At 38.5% G+C, this 25,048-nt stretch overlaps 1 protein-coding gene across 3 annotated transcripts in view; it reads right to left on the bottom strand.

Annotated features, from left to right (window-relative positions):
• The window catches only part of MSRB3 (methionine sulfoxide reductase B3), a 163,942-nt gene that overhangs the window by 7,010 nt on the left and 131,884 nt on the right, over positions 1-25,048 (bottom strand). For all 3 annotated transcript variants that reach the window (XM_036458994.2, XM_036458995.2, XM_045588219.1), the window contains one exon: positions 8,330-8,427. In XM_036458994.2, coding sequence (XP_036314887.1) covers positions 8,330-8,427 — 98 coding nt within the window. The remainder of the gene's footprint in view (positions 1-8,329; positions 8,428-25,048) is intronic.

Raw genomic sequence — 25,048 nt, 5'->3', positions numbered from 1 at the left:
TGCCAAGGAAACGATTGTAAAGTCACCAGTTTAGCATGATGATTTTACTGAAAGATCGAGAAAAAGAGAGATGGGCTGTGCGTCTGCAGCCCTATTGTAACACAGGGGCATCTTTAATCGTCAGCAATATATGATTGTCATCTGCAAAAGATTAATAAGGCTTGGGTTTTTACCAAAAACTTCTTAACTTTTGAAAAATACTTTGCGTTGGTGGATATTTACCTTTCTGCTGATTTGTCTGAGTTAGGAGAAATTAATAATGATCTGAAACAAACTTGAGGGGCTCTACCATAGATTCAAGCAGTAACAACAACAACAGTCACAAACTCCAGCTCGGCTTAACTCAGGGTCCTGATGGTTTCCTTAAAGATCGTTACAAAAAGTTCTGTGATTTGCTGGCCTCCCATTTGCTTCAGATGTAGAATTTTCATTTAAAGAAGGAAGCATTTCCAGGAGGGTCTGACTTCTCTGAACTACAGCATAAACCATGCAACTATTACCTCTGCACTGAATTTAAACTCCTGGTAAAACACTGATTAACAGGCTGGGGTTGGAGGATTAGAGAGAAGCGGTCAATTACTTTTAATAGTGCAACCTTTTAGAAGCAATGTGCTTTATCATTAACTGTAAGCTGTAAGTTAAATAAAATTAAGGAACAATTTTTATAACTGAAAATTGTTAGGAAATTGCTACAGCCAGCAATTAAGTACACATGCCCACCAAAAGTGGGCAAATTTAAGACAAAGATCCTCTTTGGAAGAGGTAACTGGAATATAATTCCTCAATTCAATAGGTAGGATAGTGAAAGAAAACAAGGGTGGTTGCCACAGAAATCAGAAGGTAACAGTGTCTCCTATTCCCCACAACGGGAACCCTGGTGAAGTCATGAGGCCCTGCTTGTTTTCCAGGCTCTCAACCTAAGATCCGGCAGTGAGCCAGGCTTCTCACACAGCAATCCACAGAGAAGGGCCCTGCTGCAATGTTCCTCTGGAAAATGGGGATAGTGCTGAACTGAGCTGAACTTTCTCAATAAAATTGTACTAAAATATTGTTACCTAAGAAGTCACTGGACACATGGGGAAACTGCAATGTAGTATAAAGAGGTGCTAGGTTACAGCTCCTACCCAAGTATGAGCCCTAATTCACTGCATGGTGTGATCCATACCACAATTAAAAAAAAAAAAAGCTAAGTATTATGGGAAGAATTAGGAATCAACCCTGGCTGGGGTTGTAGGATTAGAGAGAAACTGTCAGACAAGGTTTGCAAAGTAAGTTCTGTGTACAAAATAATCGGGTTCCCACCCCAAAAATGTCTGCTGGATCCTTCCCGGTGTGAACAGAGCAGGGGACGCCTGACACAGTTAGTTGGAGAGTCGTGCCTTACACTAACAAGTTGTGAGTTCAATCCCCAATTGGGGTAGGTATGGGAGGCAACCAATTGGTGTCTTTCACATCAATGTTTTTCTCTCTCTCAAAGCATGTCCTCGATGAGGATTTAAAAGAAAAAAATAAAATAAAATAAATCGCCATATTGCCAGGCAGTCATGTTGAGTTTACCAGTTTCATCACGGAAGTTCAGTTCATTTGTATAAGTTGGCAGTAAAAGGGTCTTTATGTTTAGATACTGAGCCTTTACTACAAGGAAAGAAGTATTGTAGTTCTCATAAGAGGTCCAGCTGAGACTGTCTATGAGATGCTACAAGCCGCTAACAGAGTCTTTATAACACAAACCGCATCGATGCAATTCAGTCCAGAGAAAGAACAAGACATGTGAATTCAAAAATGCAACACGATATTTAGAAAGAGGAGTTTCCCCACACACTGTCATATCAAAAAGGAAACAAAACAAAACAAAAGAATGGGAGAGGTTGCGAGTAGGGGGAGAGACTACATAAACTGAAAGAACTGAAGGCAAAAGAAGATAAACTGATAATGAACACTCATGTTGAGCAAGAGAAACTGGGAAGTAAAATACAAGTGGATACTCTGGTATGGAAACCATTAAAGCAGTTTTGGTGTGTTTTTTTTTCAAGTCAAGATAAAAAGGACAAATGGAAAAAAAAACTTAAAGGAAATGTAAGAAAGGAAAATAAACTTGTGTGTGAAACACAAATTAAAAGACAAAAAACCGGATGTGAAAAGGCACCGGCACCCTTTAATTCAGGGAGCTCGCACTCCACCTGTGTGACAGGCGTCCCCTGCTCTGTGCACACGGGGAAGGATCCGGCAAACTTTTTGGGGGTTGGAACCTGATTATTTTGTACAAGGAACTTACTTTGCAAACCATGTATTTTTACCCATGCCTTAGAATCAGGCGTCTTCAAACTACGGCCCTCGGGCCACATGCGGCCCGCAGAGGAGTCTGATCCGGCCCGCCAGGTTTTTTGGGCAGTGAGCGCAGCCGAGGTGTTACAGTAGGAATTAGTAGTTCATATAGTCCGGCCCTCCAGCTCTCTGAGGGACCGTGATCTGGCCCCCACTTTAAAAAGTTTGAGGACCCCTGCTAGAGGAACAAACTTCCTTCCCTCTTCTCTTTAAACTTAAAAATTTCTCCCCTACCCCCCCCCCCATTAACACCTTTTAGCCCCCCCCCCCCTCCCTCCATCCTTCTCCCCCAGGCCTTCACCACCCTATTGTCTGTGTCCATGGGTTATGTTTATATGCATACAAGTTCTTTGGTTGATCTCTTTCCACCACCTACTCTTTCCTGCCTTCCCTCTGAGATTCTGCAGTCTGTTCCATGCTTCTATATCTCTATTTTGTTCATCAGTTTATTTTGTTCATTAGATTCTACATATAAGTGAGATCATGTAGTATTTGTCTTTCTCTGACTGGCTTATTTCGCTTTAAACTTAAGCTTTCATTTAAGAAAGGGTCAAACACTTTTATTTATTTATTGTTAAGCATTTTTATTGATTTCAGAGAGAAATGAGGAGGAAGGGAGAGAGAGAAACATTAATAATGCGAATCATTGATTGGCTGCCTCATGCACATGCCCTCCTGGGATTGAGCCTGCAATCCAGGCATCTGACCTAAATCAAACCTGGGGACCCTTCAGTCTGAAGGCCCATGCTCTATCTACTGAGCTAGGGCCACCTTTTAAATATGAGAAATAAAGGCAGTGGAAAAGGAAGCTGAAAGAGGCCAGTGTTAGTTTTTCACCCAGCCGTTACAGTAACCGTCACCCAGGCCTTTAACCAGTGCTACAGCTGGGTTAGCTTGACATCCTTCTATGAAGTTTGTCTAATTTTGGCAGTTTGTGAGTTTCATTTCTCTTTGGTCACCTTCATAGTCTTTATTATTAACTAGAGGCCCAGCACGCGAAATCGCACGAGACTCAAGAGTCCTGCCCATCGCCACTGTGGGACTCAGAGTCCCTCCCACTGCCACCGTGGGACCCATCAATGCACCTCCTGGTGACTGGGCGTTTGGGCGTTACGGTGTTATGGCCACTGGCCTTTTATAATATAGATGGTGCTACCTCTGTGGCTGGCACAGAGAAAGAAGTTTATTCCAACTATGAATTTTAAAAATTAGTCACAAAGCCATCAGAGAATAGGGCCTTCAGGAAAGTTATTTTATGCCTCACTTTTTTCTGTACCTTTTTTATTCAGTTTTCATGTGACTCAATGTTTGAAAGTGGGCTCTAAGTGAAAAAGAAGAATAACAGTCATTTAACAGCCTTTAAGGAAGGAAGGAAGGAAGGAAGGAAGGAAGGAAGGAAGGAAGGAAGGAAGGATAATATTAACCTACTTTCAACAATAAAGATTAAAAAAAAATAAAGAAAAACTATTAGCTTTACTAAGAGGCTTACTAAGTACTATGTATGTGCCAAAGTTATAAATTACTATGTACCATCCTGTCAAATATTTTTGTCAAATATTTTAGATTCCTGGGTAGATAGTTATAATTTGTTTTTGTGGCAGTTATAAAAATATCAATTAAAATTCAGTTGGCTAGAGAGAAACCAAGATGGCAGCATAGGTAAATGCCTAACTGCAGCCTCACACAACGATTTCAAAAAATACAACTAAAATATAAAGTGGACATTATCCAGAATTACAGGAAAGTTAACTGACTGGAAATTCTACAACTAGAAAGAAAGAGAAAACCAGAAGGAAAATCAGAGGAGCTGTAAAAGCCTAAGGTACAGAGACACAGTGCGCACATGGGGAGAGGACAGAGCCAGAGAGGAGGGGCGTCTGAGTGCCTGGCTGGTGTTCCCTAGTGGGAAGGAGACAAAAGATCCGGACTGTGCTGAGCCCCAGTTCCAACTGTCCTGAACCCCAGTTCTAGGCCAGACCCTGGGGACACAGGCTCATATGGAGGAATCTAGGCTATAAGGCAGAAACTCAGGGGAGTGGCGAAAGGCAGAGCCCCAGAGGCGCACACGTTGCGCGCAGAGAATGGACTGTTGACTGTGCCACTGGATTGCCCTAGCGGGAAGGAGCCATAAGGTCTGGACTGCTCTTAACCCCACTTCCAACTGCACTGAACCCCAGTTCCGGGCTTATTGGGGGAGAGACTAGACTGTTGGTAGCGGGCGAAACTTGAGGGCACCTTTCTCTCAGAGGTGCTTGCAGCAAGTATTGAAGGTCACTGAGGAACACTGAGACTCAGGAACCTCATAGGGCAGGGCTGACGGAAATCCAAGGCTGTAGGCTCCACCCTGAAACTCTGCCCCATCGAAGCTGAGCACAAAGGCTTTTGCAATTTTCCAAGTCTAGTCAAATAAGGCTGTCTCCCAGCATAGACACAGCTGATCCTCACACCCAATTGGCCTGGAGGTCAGTTCCTCCCAGGGATACCAAAAACAATAAAGACTTAACTACAAAAGGCTGTACACACAGTCCACAAAGGGGTGCACCAAGAGTGTTCACATCAGATAACTGGGAGGCTGACCCACTGAACCATATAGGACACCTTAGCACACAAAGCCACCCTACCAACTCAGGGAAGCAGCGAAAATGCCGAGACAAGGAAATAGATCACAAACGAAAGAAATGGAGGACAACAAGCGACTGGATATAGAGTTCAAAACCACGCTTATAAGGTTTTTCAAGAACTTCCTAGAAAAGGTTGATAAAATAAATGAGACCTATGAGGATATGAAAAGGGATGAACTAGAAATAAAGAATACATTGTCTGAAATAAATATATATATATATATATATATATATATATATATATATATATATATAAAATACAGAGTCCTAAAAACAGAATGGAAGATCGCAAGAATCAAGTCAAAGATTTGGAACACAAAGAGCCATAGGACACCTCCGCAGAAGCAAGGAGACAAGAGAATCCAGAAAGTTGAAGATAGTGTAAGAAACCTCTGGGACAACTTCAAGCGAACCAACATCAGAATTATGGGGGTCCCAGAAGATGACAGAGAGCAAGATACAGAAAGAATATTGAAAGAAATAGTGACAGAAAACTTCCCCCACCTGGTGAAAGAAATATACTTACAAGTCCAGGAAGTGCATAGAACCCCAAACAAAAGGAATCCAAGGAGGACCACACCAAGACACATCAAAATTAAAATTCCAAGAGCAAAAGACAAAGAGAAAATATTAAAAGCAGCAAGAGCAAAGCAGGTAGTTACCTATAAAGGAGCACTCATACGATTGTCAGCTGATTTCTCAACAGAAACCATGCAGGCCAGACAGGAATGGCAAGAAATATTCAAGGTGATGAATAATGAGAACCTACAGCCAAAAATACTCTACCCAGCAAAGCTATCACTCAGAATCGAAGGCCAGATAAAGAGCTTCACAAATAAAAAAAAAGCTAAAGGAGTTCATCACAGCCAAACCAGAATTATATGAATTGCTGAAGGGGGTTCTTTAGGAAGAGGAAGAAAATAAAGATAAAAATTATGAACAACTACGTAACTATCAACAAGTGAATCTATAATAAAAACCAAGGGAATTAAAAAACCTGATGAACAACATTAACTGTTGAATGTAATAGAATCAGAGGTATGGAAGGGGAGTGGACTGACGATTCTAGGGGGAAAGGGGAGTGGGACTGCAGGAAGAGACAAAAACTGTGCACCTGTGGATGAGGACAATGGGGGTGGGGAAAGGACAGAGGGTAGGGTGGGAACCTGGTGGAGGGGAGCAATGGAGGGGGGGAAAAAATGAGGAACATTTGTAATAATATGAACAATAAAGATTTAAATAAATAAATAAATAAGTAAATAAAATAAAATTCAGTTGGCTTCAAAACTGAACTGAATTAACCTAACTGTTGGGGAATCATAGGATTTCTTTTTATTTCAATGTGACTGTTTATGGTGCATCTATCTATTTATCACTTATCTACCCTGTTTCCCCAAAAATAAGACATCCTTCAAAAATAAGACCTACTTACAGGTTTCCTTCTGAGTGAAATATAAGGCATCCCCCCGAAAATAAGGCCCCCCTAGGCTCTGTCTCAAAATGCTATTTCTAAACATGAGAGATTTGGTCCACTGATTCTGAAAGAAATGGAGTCACAAGAAATTCACCAGGAAATTCAGGAATTGGATTGTTATGATGATGTTCCAGAAGATGATGACATGATTGTCATTGAATAAATGAGTAAATTCTTGATACTGTAGGATTCACAGTTTGTCTGGTTTGTGTTGACAACTACCGTACTACCGTACTGTATACAGGTAATAAATTTCCTTTATTTTCACTTAACAATACATGTGTACGGTACTCTTCTTCATGGAAAAATAAGACATCCCCTGAAAATAAGACCTAGCGCATCTTTGGGAGCAAAAATTAATATAAGACACTGTCTTATTTTCGGGGAAACAGGGTAGCTATCTCTATCAATTTAAGCACTGTAAAGAGCTCTGTACCTAACTGGCCAAATTCAATCTCAGTTCTGCCTCTTAAATCTATGTAATTTACACAAGTGTGATTGTTCTCCTATGCCTCCATCTCCTCGTCTGTAAAATGAGGAGAATGAAAATATGTACCTAATAATATTATTGTGAGTTTAACCAGAGGGGCTTTAAAAATGCTGATCTTCAGGCCTCCCCCCAACCAATTAAATTAGTATCTTAGGAGGTGAGACCAGCTTCACAAAGCCCCACTTTCTTGCTTAGAGACTCATACTTGAGAAACAAGAGTGAACTGAAAATGTGACTGGAAAATAAGAAATCTGCTTTTCAAAGGAGAGAGTAGCTCTCATGCTTGAAGACAGTAAACTTGCCAACCTTATTAAAAAAAATGAAAACAGAAATTCATCAGATGGTTAGGGTCAAACCAAACTCCCTCCCCACTTGGTAGTAAATATGCCACCTACTCCCTAAAACTCTTGTGCCTGGTGGAGAGGGTTAAAGGGCAGAGAGAAGAATTTTGAGGGAGGCCCATGTGGCAATCACTTTGCTATTACAGCTGCCTGATTGTGCCCCTTTACCTTTAATATATGCAACAGACGTCCCCCCCAAAAATATTTGGTAGTATCAATGAATTTCAGTGCCACAATACTCAGACTTTCCATTTTACTTCAAGCAGATAAGAACAAGACTCCCTTCTACAGAACAGAATGTGTGGTTGCTCTCGTTTTATGTGCAAGAAGGTTCTAGCTACACCTCTAGGTTTAAGGGTCAGATACCCACATATTCAAGTCTTTTGACTGAGATGACAGGTTAACTATTTTTGCCTCCTCATTTTCTCTCGTAGAGCCAGTAGAGTAAATGTGGTAAGAGCAGAGTAAAAGGAACGAATTAGAACATCCATGGATATGAGGACCAGTCTATATTCCTGGAGAAATAAGGAAGAAATGACCGTATCCTGTGTTCCCACCCTGCAGTCATACAGCCTACCATTGAATTTCCTCTTCCTACAGCCAGTCTCCATCCTTCCTCCTCACACCCACCCAAAGAAAGCTGTCTATGGGGTCTCTATTCACTGCGTTTGGATCATTACCATTAGAGGTAAGATGACTGAACAATGAGTGCGCAGAACCAGCCCCAGGGGGAGGAGGACCTACCGTAAACATCAGATGACATAAGGCCACGAAATGAAGTCTTCCTATGTCTTACGAATAGCCTATTTTCTACTCTATTGAGTCAACTGACAATTTTTCCTACCAATGATTTTGTCTAATCATGTTGAAGCCAATGACTGGCATGTAATTAGACTTGCTAAACACACGAAGGCAGGTACCCTTAGAATTCATAGAGACTTCGTTGTGGTCGCCTGCTCCTTTTGGGATCAGTCATTCAGTTGGTTCTGTTGCTGTATTTAGCAAAACCAGGAATCCTGGAAGTGTGTGCAATGCAGCGTGAGCACTGGGTGTCAGGGGAGGGAGGGAGGGAACTGACCTGAGAACAGCTTGTCTCCACCCTGTGCATCCCGTGGGAAAAGTCGTCAGTGAGTGTGATGGCCTCAGAACTGATCACGTCGTGGAATGAAGGCCAACCTGGGGCAGAGCCGGCACAAGACCCAAACCGAAGAAAGGAGAGAAACAAAGTTTTGGATCAGAATACAAGATCATGCTTACCTTTTTTTCAACTTGAAAAGAAAAACAAGTTAATAATTAACAGCTAATATTTTTTTGCAAGAGTGCAACTCTTTTTTAAGAATAACCATTCCCTCACACTCAGATTACAGTGGCATTGGGATTTTCTGTTTCACGAGACATTCTTAGACCATCTAGTAGTTTTCTAGAGCATCCCTAGATTCATAAAGCTCTCTCTCACCACTTTCCCTTCTCTCTTTTATGTTCAGGGTCACTGGGCATGGCCCTGAAGCACTATGACCCTAACCATGTGCCATTTTCCAACATACAATCCAATGGGTCTGGATGTTGACTTTTCAACTATCCGCACTTCCTTAGAAAATATGCTTTTTCATCACTTAGTTTGGATGATTAAAATACAAAAAATACTTAATTTTCTGGGGTGGGGATTCCTGGAAAGCTCTGCTCCTAGGATGCTTGCTCATTGCTCATTGCTCATTTCATAGGAGAAAGTCATAGAGCAGTGTTCTTCAGCATTTCTGTGTAGCACCTTCTCTCAAATAGCATCTTGTTCCAATTTCCATTTATTCTAATGACTTTTCAAATATGCACACAGCGTTAAGAAACTCAATGGTAAATGGACCATAAGATTGTACAAATGTTTATGAGTGTAAAGTCAGGTTTTATGTTCAGTACTTATGGACCATAAGAATATACAAATGTTTATGAGTGTAAAGTCAGGTTTTATGTTCAGTACTTATGGGCATGTTTTTACATGTTTCCAGAAAATATGTCGGGAGTTACTAAGCTGTAGCCTGCATCCCCAAAATGATGAAAGAGGTGCAATATTGCTGAATTGCTGGTGTAATTTTTTTTTTCTTTTTCAGAAGCCAAATTTATTCCTGCAGAAAGGAGGAAACCTTTTAAAAACTTATTGAAAGAAAACAGAATGCAAACTTCAACAATACTATTTCCAGTTTCAAACAAAACAAATTAGCTCAGGCCAAAATGTTTTGAGAAACTCCCTCCCAAGCTCTCTACCCACCACAACACAACAATATAGCTTTCATAGTCAGTGCTAGATTCAACCCCAAGACTGTGAACACTTTCCAGTTCCTTGATTTGAGTTCAAGATTGCTGCAAATCGCCAGGAAAACCCTACCCTTCTAGTTATAACTTTCCCCCAAAATTAATTATGCTAAGACACACCAGCATCCTCTAGAAAACTCAATTTTCCCTATTGTCTAAATTCTGAGGAGAATCTGAACATATTCTAGGTGACAGTATTTGGTTTATAATGATTACTTAACACATTTAGCTGTTCTCTGTTCAGTGACAGAAGTGCCAATAGCTAGTAAAGAGGAGTTTAATGGTGATGTCTGAGGACATTGAAAAAAATTTATTTATGAAAAGAAAGAGCACACTCTGTATTTTGTAACCTCCCATGTCATAATTCATTTGATTGCAGTCTATGACAACTAATATTATGAGGGGACATAACTGATTCAATAGAAAACAGGTAAAGAATTAGGAGTGCTTGTTTTGTTTTCAGTTTACCAGAAAGCTGCCTCAACACCATGCCCCCCCAATACATTTTTCTATTTCTAGAACTAAAAATAGGTACAAAGAAATATATATATTTCCCTCTCATGCTACTCTGCATCATATATAACTCATCTTGTTCTGCTCATCTCACTGGATTTGTGATGTGTTTGCCTGTCCTCCTCCCTGACTCGGTGGTGAGCACTCTGAAGGCAGAGTCTGGCTCATCAACAGCTGAAATGTTTATTAACTTCATTTCCAATGAGCCTAAAACAAAAAATGGGATGAATAATTATGCTACCTCACAGAGATTCACAGGATAGAGAGAATATAATCATACTCTTTTATTGACCAACTAGATTAAGAAATACCAATGCCAGTTTCTCACTGGAGTATGCAAGTTGGCTCAATCATTATAATGAAGCCTCTCTATGTAGGTGAAATAGGCTTATTATTTACTTAGAATGGTAAAAACAGGAAGATCATTTAGGTCACCCAGCTACAGCATTTGGTTGCGGGGGGAGGAAGGGGAAGGAAAACAGAAGGATAAGTTACTTGCCAATGTTACACAGCAGTAATGCCAGAGACAAAAGAATATGGGTATTCTGAGTTCAGTGTAGGGCTTTCTCCTTAGGTTCCACTTTATTCCTCAGCTCAAGGCTGAGCTCATTAATTTGAACACTCTAGCAGGAAGGAGGTGGCAATTTTTAAGAAATATTTTTAAGGCTGTGTCTGGATTAGTTAGTAAATTACACTGTTATACTTAGAAGCTTCAAGGTAGATGCAGATAATGAATGCACCCAAAACAAAACTGATTTTTTCATCTCCTAATGACCAAACTGTTCAAAGGGTAAGTCCAGTGGTCAGCGAACTCATTAGTCACCAGAGCCAAATACCAACAGTACAGCGACTGAAATTTCTTTTGAGAGCCAAAAACCGACTTCTGCGCATGGGCCACAAAGTTTCAATCACACTGTACGTGCGCACCCGCACGTGGTATTTTGTGAAAGAACCACACTCAAGGGGCCAAAGAGCCGCATGTGGCTCATGAGCCGTGGTTTGCCGACCGCTGGGCAAGTCCAAGAGTAATGATGTAAATGATGCAATGGAGCTTGAGACATAGATAAGCTTCGATTCATTTATCTAGAACCATCACAAAGACTTAGAAGTTCACCCTTAGGCAATTCTGTTTAGAAAACTGCCTATTCTATTTGGGGTTTCTTAATACTAATTCTTTCCTAATAACTGTGAATCATTGCTGACTAAAGATTTTGGGGAGGGAAGTAAACTGCTTTCCGATGAGTTATTACACCATACAGCTATACTAGTACATTTTGTAACCATGAATAAAATATTTATAAGAATTTTCCAGAAGACTATATTCAAGAACAGAATAGAGGTTCTCAAAAGAATTCAATGTTTCCAGGAAAACTGTTGACACTTGATTTGTTGTTTACCATTCTGTTATTTTAAGATTATCTTAAAAATTATAGGACATTTCAAAACTCCTTCAAATTCAGTGTCCCTTTTCACCATATTAGAAATGTAGTTTTCAAGATGGAATATTGAACCTGTCACCCCAATCTTAATTAGTGGAGACTCACAAGGGAAACCACGCTGAGAACATAACCCCACGTGATGAAACGAACACATTTCAAAAGAGAATCCTGGTCAACTTCACCAATGAGGTTAATGCCAGAGAATGCTGAGCTCCTCTGCTAGCTCTCAAGAAAGCGCAGGTCTACAGAACGGGAATCCGTCAAAAAGGTAAGTCCTTACTGACAATCAAACTAAGAAGGCCCTTCATGCAGGAATAAAGTGTCTCATGGAGGAGAAGCCACGTGATGACAGCACTTTGAAAGCGGAATTCCCTCATCATGTGAAAATATTTAAAGGAGGAACTCTTCACTGCTGTAAAAATCCTCAAAGGAAACCCTGCCCCCACTCCTACTAATAAGGAAAGTGCTTCAAAGGGTGATAGGCAAAGACTGAAGCAATCTGGGTCTTGTTGAGAAAACTATCTTGAGCAAAGGGGGGCGGTGTTTATGTCAGTTCTGACATTAAAGAAAGATCATCCATCCTCCTTTCTTTAGGATTTCCCTTTTGGTCTTCTCATCTAACAAAACATTATTAGTTTTGGATGCATTCCATGCACTTTTTTAAAAGAAAAGCCGATTGAAAACCTGTATAAACAGTTGGCTCACCCCACCCCCAACACATCCCTTTGTCTCTACTAGATGAGACTGGATTTGGGAATATTACAATATAAACTGTACTTTTAAAGATATAACCTATTATTATCAAGAATATCTTATATTCAACAAATAGCTTCTCTCCTCGAAGAATTCTCATCTCTGGATACAACTAAATACAAGTACTCCAATTAAAGCAGACTAGCTGGAATATGGCACTTCTGCTGAAATTTTATCCAACCAGCAGGCCAAATCAATATGCAGACATAACAATACTGTTGATATAATGTGAAACAAATCCAGACTATATGCATTTGCATCTCAAATGTATGAGCAAGTGATCGAGTTAGTTATAACACTAGATTCCAGATGCTTGCTAACATCTACATTAGAATGATTTTTTTTTAATTGCAGTAGAAAGCAGTATACCCTCTCACTCATAATGTGGCATAATTAAAGCTGTTCTGAGCCTACTTGAACCCAGAGTTGAATGACACAGCTCTCCACAAGTAGTATTCTATTGACAATTTTAAAAAATATATTCTTATTGATGTCAGAGAGGAAGTGAGAGGGAGAGAGAATCACTGATTGGCTGTCTCCTGCATGCCCCCCACTGGGGACCAAGCCCACAACCCAGGCATGTGGCCTTGACCAGAACTGAACCCAGGACCCTTCAGTCTGCAGGCTGACGCTCTATCCACTGAGCCAAACTGGTTAGGGCAGACAAGTTTTAAATGTTTCACTGCAATTGCCTCCTAAGAAAAACTTCATCAACTCTCTAGCCCAATTTTTTCCCATTTCCTTTCAAAAATCTTTGAAGTTGTTAAAACCAAAAACAGATTATAAATAAGTTGAAGCCAATTCCACCTGTACCATGTCTAGAAAATGTGGCCCTGGTTCTCCTACCATGACTTAATAAGGATTGCTATCCATACACCTTCATTTCCTCCAAATCCTCCCCAAACCCCCAAATAAAAACTAGAAAACTCAGGAAGTTGCTTACATGAACCATCAGTGGAACACAACAGAAAGGACCCAAGACCAAAGAATTCATTGAATTGAAATGTGATTACAAATATTTTGTTATTTTCAAATGCAAAATAAACTTGAGCACAGTAAACCCCACTCGGGCCGGTGTGGTGTTTTAATAAAGAGGGCATACATTTCAGTATGGTTTTGATTAGACTAGCTGGAGATGTACAGATCTATATTTTTATGTGTATATCAATTCTCACAGCACTCTTAATCCCAAGACCATATTTCAAAATGGGTAGTTTTTAGTTTCTCTGAAGCCAGAATGTGTTAATCTCACACAATTCACCTTACTAATTACCTCAAGCCAAATAATAAAATTCTCTATGAAGAATCCCTGCTAAAAAAATTTTTTTTAACTTAGAGCCCAATTCACTTCAATTGACACTTTAAGTATAACTTTTATCTCATTTTTTAAAGGATGTTTCTCTATTCCTCCTCAAAGACACAGAAGTGTAAGTAGTAATCAACCAAATACATGCAATAGAAAACCATATACTGCAAATGACTCAGTGAATTCTTCCCTTCCAATTCTCCCTACCACTGCAGACAATGATGTCAACAGGTTTTTTTATTGAACTCTTTAAAAATATGTTTATGTTGCCCTCTCTTCATTCCTTCATTTTAAACCTGTACTGTCCAATACAGTTGCTACCAACCACATGTCCCAATTTAAATTTAAATTAATTAAAATTAAATAAAATTATATTTTCAGTTCCTCAGTTTCTCCACAATTCTGATTCTCAATGGTTACATGTAGGTGGTGGCTCCTCTCTTGCACAACACAGATGCAGATACAGAATGTCTCCATTATTATTTCCACAGACACAGACACTGCCACGATCAGACAACACTGTTTTAACATTATAAATTGATTCCCTCTTTTGAATGATGAAGATTTAGAATTCATATAGTGTGTCCCCCCAAGAATGAATACACACTGTAACAGCTGATAACTCACTTAATTTTCACTCTTTTTCTGGGTTTAACTGATTTGAAATAATGGGTGAAGCCAGACTAAGCTTTGAACAAAAAAAATTTATCCTAAAATGCCACTAGACTTTATTTTATGGGAACACATAAAAGACAAAGCTTACAGTTTTCAACAAATTAAGGGCACAAATACCAAATGAGCCGAAACTGGTTTGGCTCAGTGGATAGAGCGTCAGCCTGCTGACTGAAAGGTCCCAGGTTCGATTCTGGTCAATGGCATGTACCTTGATTGTGGGCACATCCCCAGTAAGTGGTGTGCAAGAGGCAGCTGATGGATGATTCTCATCGATGTTTCTAACTCTCTCTCTCTCTCCCTTCCTCTCTGTAAAAAATCAATAAAATATATATTTTTTTAAAATATCAAATGAAATGAATCTTGATATTTGTGATTCCATTGCTTTACATTATCAGCAGTGCCTAGACCAAAACAGTCATCAGTTTGAAAAAAGGCGTTGACAAAAATAATATTCATTTCTGTAGATTCTTTTCAACTTTGGAAATGAATTGTACATTAATAAACATTGACTTTATAATCATTCAAAGTGTATATATATTTTTAGGGACACTCTGTACTTACTAGTAGACTAATCTCCCATTATGTTTCCAATTTTTTATAGTTATATTATTAATTATTTTCAAACCTTGTTGAACTAAAATATAAGAGCAGGGAGTCTGTCTATTTTCTCCTTCACTTTATTGCCAATGACATAAAATAGTGCCTGTGGCGTAAGAGGTGTTACAAAAAGCTATCTGATGAACAAATAAATGTATGGCTATGTTATCTTCATATCATTTGACTGTCCACTCCACTCTGATCTTCCCTCCTTGTATTTCCCTTCCCGTCCTCATCCCAGTGCCCAACTATAATGAAGTCCTCTATGCCTTTCCGCAGATTGATTCTAAGGAGCTGAAAACTAGTAAACGGGTGGGGTGTGGGTAGGAAGGCCTGGAGATGGGCAGGGGTTGGGTGGAGAGGAGCAAAAGAGGGGAAAATGGCGGACATTGGTAATCAATAAGATAAGAATAAAAAAATGTAGTGAACAGCATTCATAGCATTATGGCTAGATGCAAAGCTAGAGAGTCCTGGGATTATATTTCCAATTGTCATAATCCCAGGCTGCCTAAAGTCAAACAGATTTCCCTTTGTCACACTGCATCACATATTAAAAAGCACATTATATTTTTTATATTTTGTTTGAACCATGACTTAATTATATAATTGTCCAAAAATTTTCTGTAATTCAACATTTAATTTTTTCAAACATACAGAATATAGGGTGGGGGAAAAGTAGGTTTCTGATTGTTCATATGGAAAATAATGCAAGAATTAATAAATAATAACACAAGAATAAACTCTTTCACATACAACCATAAACCTACTTTTGCCCCACCCTGTATAATAAGCTTTCGTGATTGAACAGATATTTTTTAAAATCTGGAAAATTGAAAACATAAATTTAAAAAAATAAAGTGAGGAAGTCGTAAAACTAATCTAGCTGTTCTTTAGACTTACTTTTATTTGTTTGTTTGTTTGTTTGTTTGTTTTTGTTGTTGTTGTTTATCCTCACCTAAGGATATTTTCCCATTGATTTTTAGGGAGAGTAGAAGAGAGAAGGAAAGACAGAGAGAAACATAGATGTGAGAGAAACACATGGATTAGTTGCCTCCTGCACAAGCCCGGACCAGGGCTCAGGCCAGAGAGGAGCCTGCAACCAAGGTACATGCCCTTGACCAGAATCAAACCCAGGACCCTTTGGTCTACAGGCCAATGCTCTATCCATGGAGCCAGGCAGCTAGAGCTAGACTTTCATTTAAACACCTTCCCCATTTTGCTCTTGAGGAATCTGCTCTCTGAGCCTCATTAGAATCCTCCTGGGAGTCTCTGCAAACAACGGTTATATGTATTTTGGGCTACAGATTTCTTTCATCAGTTGTACCCATTTATGCATTTCTACCCTTTCTCCCCCCCAACCCTTGGAAAAGTTTATTAAAATTTCTTGACTGCTTAAGGCCCCCCTGCCCTCATCCAGTTCCCTTTGCAGTGTGTTTCTTCTTCTCCACCCCTTCTTCACTCTCCTCCTCCTCCTCCTCCTCCTCTTTTCTTGTTTTTCTTGGTCTCACTTTAAAGGGGTCTCTTGAGAGAAAAGGAAACAAACATGTATGTTCTGTCTATCACTATAGACAGGAAGCTGAGATTTCTTTTTAATAAAGTGCAGATTTTACTCTCTTGATCTAATATTTTATGGGAGGAGGCAACAGATTTCAGGCTTCATATATAATTTTTCTGCTAACCACAATTATATTATTTTTTACCTTACTGATAAAAATACCAAAATCAATGTAAGGCTTAGCAACTTTAACTGGCGCAGACTCAACGCTGCTTACAAAGTGATTATGGGCTAAGTGTATGAGATTAACACTTACATTATACGACATCCGCAATGGCCTCTGAGTCAGAGTCAAGGCAGGTCCAGATAGTCTATTCCCTGACTGGTGCGGTGGGAAAAAATGTCTTGGACTACTTTTCAGCACTATATTTGATTGTTGGATATAGTTTGAGAATTTATTGTATTTCTGTACTGCTGCCATTGCAAATCTAAGAACAAGTATCCCCCTAAATGCTGATGACATCATTTCATTACTGCAAACAAGCAACAGTCTCAAGAGGCAAACTATTCCAGTCAAAAAAAATAGTGTAACAGTAATAATGACCAAAAAAAAAAAATCATTGGTTTTGGCAAACATTCTCCCAGGCTTCCTTCGGCTTTATTAGCCAGTACCTCAAATAAAAACAGTACTTAAATACTTATCTTAAAAAGCAGGGAGTTAAAAATATATATAAGAATTAGCATAGATCTACAAACTCTAAAAAGTCATGAAGATAAGAAATGCTAGTAACATTTATGTGCAATGTACTATTCAAGCACTGATTTTATTTTGGTTACTAGTTACCTTGCTTTTTCATCTTGTTGTCAAAGCAACCTAGTGGTTCTGAATGGCAGTGGCCATTTAGATGTCATGAGGATTGGGGCCACACAAAGACTTTTAAGCAGACTAGTAACATGATCAGACTTCTGTTTTAGGAAGATGGCTTTTGGAGCAGCGGGACAGGGGATAAGAGGGAGGATAAAAACAGGAATATCAGAGGGAAGACCATATATGGGAACAGAATTGGTGAAGCTATCAATGAAGACATTTGCAATGAGACTGGAAAGGAGATTATAGAGAGTTTAAGAGCAGAATTCTTTGATGCTGCTGACTGAGGTCCTGTGAGGAGTGAAGGAGAAGGACAGCGTCAAATTCTGATTAGGTTTTCAGGTGGAACACACTAGTCATACATTTCTTTTTCAGAGAAAATAATTAAATCAGGTTAGTGTGGAACTAAATAAGAGGCACAGGAATATTTGGACTCAGAAGTGAGGCCCTGGCTAAATATACAGATGTGAAAGTCTGTATATTACTTTTCGAATGGAAATTTTGCAATAAAATGAGTAATGTGAAAATATTCAGACATGCTAACATACTCGAATGTTCCTTAGGATACTGAACAGAAGCTATAGTTGAAAAGGCTAGATAATTTAAAAAAAAAATTCAATCCCTGGAATCTTTGTCTTTTAGTTTATTTCTAAGTTGTTTATTGTTGTTGTCTGTAATATCCTTTGGCCTACCAAACTGTGAGTCATGAGTGTAATGTTTTAAATGACCGTGGAAATCTGTTTTGCTTTGGGGCACAAAGTAGGTCCTCAATAAATATGGTTGATAAATGAATCCAGACCTTTAATTTTAGGTCAGGTTCCCCTGTCAAACATGTTCACAGCACCCAGTCCTTTTGCATCAAAGCATGCATCACAATTTGCAATTACTCACTTATACAGGCAATTTTAAACTAATGTCTGCTTCTCTCACTAAGCTCCAGGGGACCATGATTGCTTTGTTTACCAATATTCTCAACCCATAGCTCATGGAAGTGTTTGCTGAATAAATAAATTAATAAAATATTGTATTTTATTATTTAACCACAAAATTAGACTTATTTAAAAGATTATTACTGAGTTTGGATATGCCATCACTAGGCCAATCAAAGAAAATTTTTTAAAAATAGGCAAATAATTTCTGCTAGTTTGCTTCAGGACATATTTTACAAGTATCAAAGTCAATATGATTATTTTCTTGCCCTTCTAAAATAGTACATTTCTTCAAACTGATTATTAATAATTTCATATGGATAAACCACATAGCCTTATCACCCATAAGCATTTCAGACATTTGAATCTATATAAAGGACATAATGACTAAAGACTGTCAAGAGCACTGAGGGGTCCTTTGGGCAGTGTGAACATCTGGTGTCTATTCTCTGTGGAGATTAATAACGCAGCTATACTGTGGCAGGCTTTGCTAATTCCTTTGAGCCCTGAGCAGCATTTTTAAGTGGTTCCAAACACACAAGATCTCTAATTGGTATGGGTTTCACCCACAGTTTTCTTGAGATCTCAGAATATCTCAGAAACTCCTAAGCGGGAATTGACAGGGGCAAGCTTCCCTATTTCCCTTTGTTGAGACAGCTATTAATAATTTTTTTTCAGGTTCAATAAAATTCCTGAACTCAAACCATTTCAACTGAAAAACCGGGGAAGGGGACTTTATTTTCCCTGGCCTGAACACTGTCTCTTGCTACTTTAAATCATAGTTAATGTTTTAAGAAATATATTTTACACATAAGTCAGTTGTAGACCTTTAGCATCAAAGGATCTGAGCAACATCACATGTAACAGCCTGACCTTTAGCCATAATTTTTAAGTGCCATTAAAAAATGTCTCTCAAACTGTCTTTAAATTTAGTGTTGACCTAGTCACCTTTATCCAAAAACATTCAGCTTTAGATGATTATTTTATTTTGCTTCCAAAAGCTCTTCAGTCCGGTGAGGTAGCCATTAGGGATGCTTCACAAAGAGTTTAGAGTTTGCTTAGAATTTATTAGCTCCATCCGATGGGAAGATGGTAATTTGGATTGCTTGCTGAGTGAAGATTATTTACTGTGCTTAACTGACCTTAAGAATACCAGGAGGGATATAGGACAGGGAAATTCAAAGAAATATAGACTAAAAGTGAAATAGTGTTCCATTCAACTGCAGTTCTGAAGTAGGTCTATTCACGACATAGCATCATTAGGGACTGTCACAATATAACTTATATTCTTTAGTTGGGTACCTATCAAAAATTTCAGAATAATATGTCGATAAAAATATAAGATTACTTCTTCTAAGAGAGACTTAAGTCTTGAGATTCTTCTCTGGATATTTTTCTCTAACTGAAATCTTTTTAAATTCCTGAGTAGGCTTTAGATCTTTATTATATTACTAGAGGCCCGGTGCACAAATTTGTGCACCAGTAGGATCCCTCGGCCTGGTCTGTGGGATTGGGCTGAAACTAGCTCTCCAACATCCCCGAGGGGTCCTGGATTGCGAGAGGGTGCAGGCCAGGCCAAGGAACCCCACTGGTACATGATCAGGACCGGAGTGGAACATAGGAGGTTGGCCAGCCACGGAGGGACTGCCAGTGGGCTCCAGGGCATGTCCGGCCCTTCTCGCTCAGTCTTGATTGGCTGGACCCCAGCAGCAAGCTAATCTACCAGTGGGAGCATCTGCCCCCTGGTGGTCTGTGCACATCATAGCAAGCAGTTGAGTGGCCTTAGCATATTAGCATATTAAGCTTTGACTGTTTGACCGGCCAACTGGTGAACCTGACACTTATTAGGCTTTTATTATATAGGATGTACTTTTAAGTACTACAATCTGAAATAAAATATTTTCTTGTTTTCATAAATCTATGATCCTTCACTGGTCTACATAAACTTTTCATCTTGAGTTATACCTACTATGACTTAAATGTCTGACAACCCATTTTCTGGAAAAGAGTAGATTGCTCAGAAAAGCTATTAAACACAAATATTTTAGAACAAGATAATTGCTTAGAGTTGTTTATAGGACAAAAGGTGTTTTGACTTTGTAGCACACACAACAAAGTTTAAGCAATTTGTCAAGCACTATACATTTCCTAATAGATTAAAATTTATAAATAAATTACATAAAAAAGGCATGAAGCAAACTATATCCAACCAAGGTATACTCTGACAACTATTCATTCTCTTTAAAACTCTGTATAAAAAATTTTTTGCTAACACACAATTCCCATTACTCTGCTCTTCCTTTTTTATATATTTAATCACATTAATATGCTATAACTTACTATTTATAGTTTTTTGTTTGTTTCTTGACTGTATTGTTCAAACTAGAATGAAAGCTCCATGTTAGAGATAACTATTTAGCTCCTGATGCATTCAAAGTTCCTAGAAGGATGCCTGGCATTTAATAAATTTTGGTTGAATGCATTTTCTAAATGCATTCTTGTTACTCTGGAAATCTGAGATTTAAAAATAGTAATCCATGCTTGCCCAGCCAGTGAGGTTCAGGGTTTGTTTAATGAACCAGGAGGTCAGGGTTTGATTCCCAGTTAGGACATATGCCTGTATTGCAGGCTCGATTCCTGGTAGGGGGCATGCAGGAGGCAGCCTAGCAATGATTCCTCTCATCATTGGTATTTCTCTCTCTTGCTCCTTGCCTCTCTGAAATAAAAATATTTTAAAAATAATAATAATACATGCTTTGGGTTTTTGGTGTGTGTGTTTTATTTGGGGGGGGGGTTTGTTGTTTTTTTTGTTTTGTTTTGTAGTGTGTTTTCTTTTTGTTGTTGTTGTTGTTGTTGTTTTGTTAATTTTCACCCAAGGACATTTTTTCCATTGATGTTATTATTTATTTATTTATTTTTAATCCTCACTGGAGGATATTTTTCCATTGATTTTTAGAGATAGTAGAAGAAAGAGGAAAACATCAATGTGAGAGAAACATATCTATTGGTTGCCTCCTGCACACACCCTGACCAGGGCTTGCAACCTTGGTATGTGTCCTTGATCAGAGTCGAACCTGACGTTCTATCCACTGAGCCAAAACATCTAGGGCTCCATAGATGTTTAGAGAGGTGGGAAAAGAGGGGAAGAAAGAGGGGGGGAGAGACAGAGAGACCTGCAACCAACCACCTGCAACTGAAATACATGCCCTTGGCTGGAATTGAACCTGTGACCCTTCAGTCTGTGGGCTAACGCTCTCACCACTGAGAAAACTGTCTACGGCTATGCTATAGAATTAGTTATAGGATCTCTAGATCACTTACTATTATTTGAAGATTTTGGCACTCCAAACCCCTACAAATATTCTAGGGACCATAATGAAGGAAACGCACTTACTCTCTCTCTCAAATCAACAGCTCTTTGAATACCTAAGAAAGCTGAAACTAAGCTAATCCATAGAGCCAAAGTCCTGTATCAAGTAAGAGCCATGGGTATAAGTGGTCTTTGCAATGGCTTTGATTTTTACTAATGACTATATAATTATTAATGACTGAAGATTCTAGTAATATTTCAGTATCTTCTTATTTTTGTGATTGTTTTGCTGTAAGGGACCCATATTTGAACACAGGAGTTTATGTTGATGAGGTGAGTTTTGGAAAGCCCCTAGGTAACCTGAGGATGAGGGCTGGTTGCCAGGAGATTAGAAGATTAGAACTTCCTGACCTCCTGGAGGGGAAAGGACAGGAAACTGGGTTCAGCCTCCCTACAGACTCAAAAGGATGTGTTCAGAGAGCTTCTGGTTGATGAAAATATGGAGTTTCCGAGAGTGGTGCCCCCTGTGGGAAGTTGATGGAAGCTCTGCATCAACTTCCCACAGAAGCTTTGATTGGTTAAACAGACGACTGGATGACCAATCACTTAGAAAAAAAAATGGGCTTTTATTATATAGGATGCCACTTTTGTTTATCCATCCTTAGATGGAAATTTGAGTTGTTTCCACCTTTGGTTACTGTGAATAATGATGCTATGAACACTGGTTTACAAATATCTGTTTGACTCCCTGCTTTCAGTTTTTTTGAGAATATGGTCTAGATTTGTAATAGCTATTTTTAATTTTTTTGGAACCATCATACAGTTTTCTATACTGGCTGCACCATTTTACATAATGACCACTAATATACACGGGTCCTAATTTCTCTATATCCTCTCTAACACTTACTATTTTCTGTTTGTTTAATAATCACCATCCTAATGGGCTCAGAATATATTTTTAATGAGTCACTCTCTTATTCACAAATTCCCTTATCTCAAATTTACATAAACTTATATAAGAGTGAGGTGAGCAATATATGTCTAGACAAAGACCTTTTCCACTGTATGAAAATACTCACACTGGCAATCAAACAAGTGACCATATGTTCACGGCAATTAAGCCAACAGGCTCCGGCCAAAATACATCACTACTGACTGATACAGACCTGCCTCTAATGTTAGGAAAAACAACTAATAAAAAGGACCACATAAGAGGATGGGGTAAGAAGCTGGGGAGAGGTTACAACGATAGACATCTTTGTTCCTGTCTTCACCTGCTATGAAGGTGAGTCAACTCACTGACCTACATCAGGATCAGAAGAGGTAGAGGAGAATAAGATGAAGAAGGGACTTAGTTGTATTAAACGTCAGTTTGTGTTAACATAAATATAAACCCTCATTTCAGCTTTTTTATGTTACTGTGGAACTCTCAAGCTTAATTTTTTTTTTTTTTTAATTTTGGAATCCATTCATCTTTCCTTACCACAAAATTGTCCTGTGTCATTATCTGGTACTTTTCTCATGGGTCTAACATTTCAGCTTGTTATAAAAGCATATACTTATAGATTATGCAATGATAATATGTGCTACATTCCAAGGACTTATACTTTCTGTATATATGTGAATAGCAAGTAATTATTGCATTGATTTTTCTCTACTCTAAAAGTAAATAATATACTAATCAACCAAGTAAAACACTAGTCTGTTACATATATTCTTTTATGATTTATAAACAGGATCTCTTGTTTTATTGATTTAAAATTTCTGAAATTCATGTGCTGAAAAATAAAGAAGTAGCCATGAAACAAATACTATATAAGTACGTAGCTTTTTGGATAAAATTCTAGATTTGTCCTTAAAGACACCAAAAATACTTAAGTCTAATAAAAGATTTCCTGGTAATCAACTCTGAGTGATGTATTTGTTAGTGCCGATGTTCTGCTAGCCTTACATTTTTCATTTGTCCCATGCTAGAGGAATCTTGCCAAATGGCATATCCAGATTCAGACTTCATTTTCCTCTGGGCATGTTCACCTGCCAGTTATGATCAGAACACGGTTAGGCATTATCTTTTACAACACACAAAGACATGCACTTGCATGAAGCTCTTCACAGAGACAAAGTGTGTATTAACAACATCAAGAATTTCTGAAACTCATTTGTCAAAAGTATCATCTTCACTTCCCTGGGCCTTTCAAACAGAAACACACAAGGGGTCTGGCTTTCCGTTATAACCTGACTTTCACCCTCAAAAATAGCTTTAAAAAGATTCGGAAAAAGGATATCCAAAGGCATTTCTCATCAATTGCTAAGTGGTCCAATATATTTGTAATTCTACCTCCTTTTCCTTTTCACCAGTGAGTGATGAAAACTTGATGGGACAGCCAAGCAACACACCAACATCAAGTCACTGGGGTGCATTCACAGAAAGAGACAAAAACAGGCATAAATGGGCACAGAAAGATGAATGCTGGGAACTGCATAAACAGCAAGTGAAAACATCTCTATCATGAGAGGAAGAGGTTTAAAAGCTTAAGAAAATTTTTGAATAAAATTACTAGGACTAAGCTCGTGAAATGGATTAATTTTTCAATTTTCTTGAAAAATAGGAGTCAATTTGTGCCCTGGCTCCACAGGTATTACATACAAACCCAAGAACTCAGTCATTTAGAAAGTAACTGCTTCATGCTAAAACTACAAAGACATGAAATTCCAGGCAGACACAGGAAATTCTTTGGGGAATAAAAGAATTTTATGACTCATAAGATTACAATCTCCTGAATACTCAACTAAAGTAATCTAATGAAGTATTGTCAGCAGGAAAGGAGTTTGATAAAGTTGTGTGTTGTGCAGGAAAATCTTAAAACAGGAAGTTGAACAAACTTGAAATTACAAATTTAAAAAATTAAATTCATTTGTAATTTTTTCTTTCAGGATAAAACTAACTTCAAGGGCACCAGGATTTTGTATACGGTGTGACATTTTGTAGAATGACACATTTTTAACTGCTGGGAATTTAAGCAAAATTCCATATCTATATTTAAGAAACAAATCAAGTCTGCTAAGGAGTAACCCCAAGGTTCTAATACGGGTTCTGGTGAAGGTTCTTAAGTCTTCAAATGTAAGACAGTTTGAAAGAAGTTATAAGAGTTGGAGGGAAAGGTTTGAGCGAGATGCCAACGTAAAAAGAAAGAGGTTCAGTTTTTTGTTTTTTTTTCTGGAGAGATCAACAACAAAAGCCAGAGATGGCACTATTTTCTTGACTTCAGACAGTGCTTAAGCATAGAAGAAATAATTCCAGGAGGCTATCCTTACCTTAAAACTCTGTCCATTTCTTCCTTACCATAAGACATTTTCTATTCTTTCTAACTTAATTCTAATTCAAACTGTTGCTTGTTCTATATGAAATCCCCTTCTCATAACAGGTTGTAAAAATACAGCAAGCAATGAGAGCCCTCTGTTTAATCTTTCCCAGGGACAAACAGTGTAATGTACAATATATAACCTTGAGTTAGATTGCAAATTACTTCTATTTAATTTAGTCTAGTGCTTAGCTTCACCTCTGAAATATCAGTCTGCATCCTTCTATTTTGGTTTGATTCTCTGGT

The sequence above is a fragment of the Pipistrellus kuhlii genome, unplaced genomic scaffold (genome assembly GCF_014108245.1).
Source record: "Pipistrellus kuhlii isolate mPipKuh1 unplaced genomic scaffold, mPipKuh1.p scaffold_m20_p_3, whole genome shotgun sequence".
Classification (NCBI taxonomy): domain Eukaryota; kingdom Metazoa; phylum Chordata; class Mammalia; order Chiroptera; family Vespertilionidae; genus Pipistrellus; species Pipistrellus kuhlii.
The sequence above is the reverse complement of the archived record's forward strand: the minus strand, read 5'-3'. Positions and strand labels throughout refer to the sequence as shown.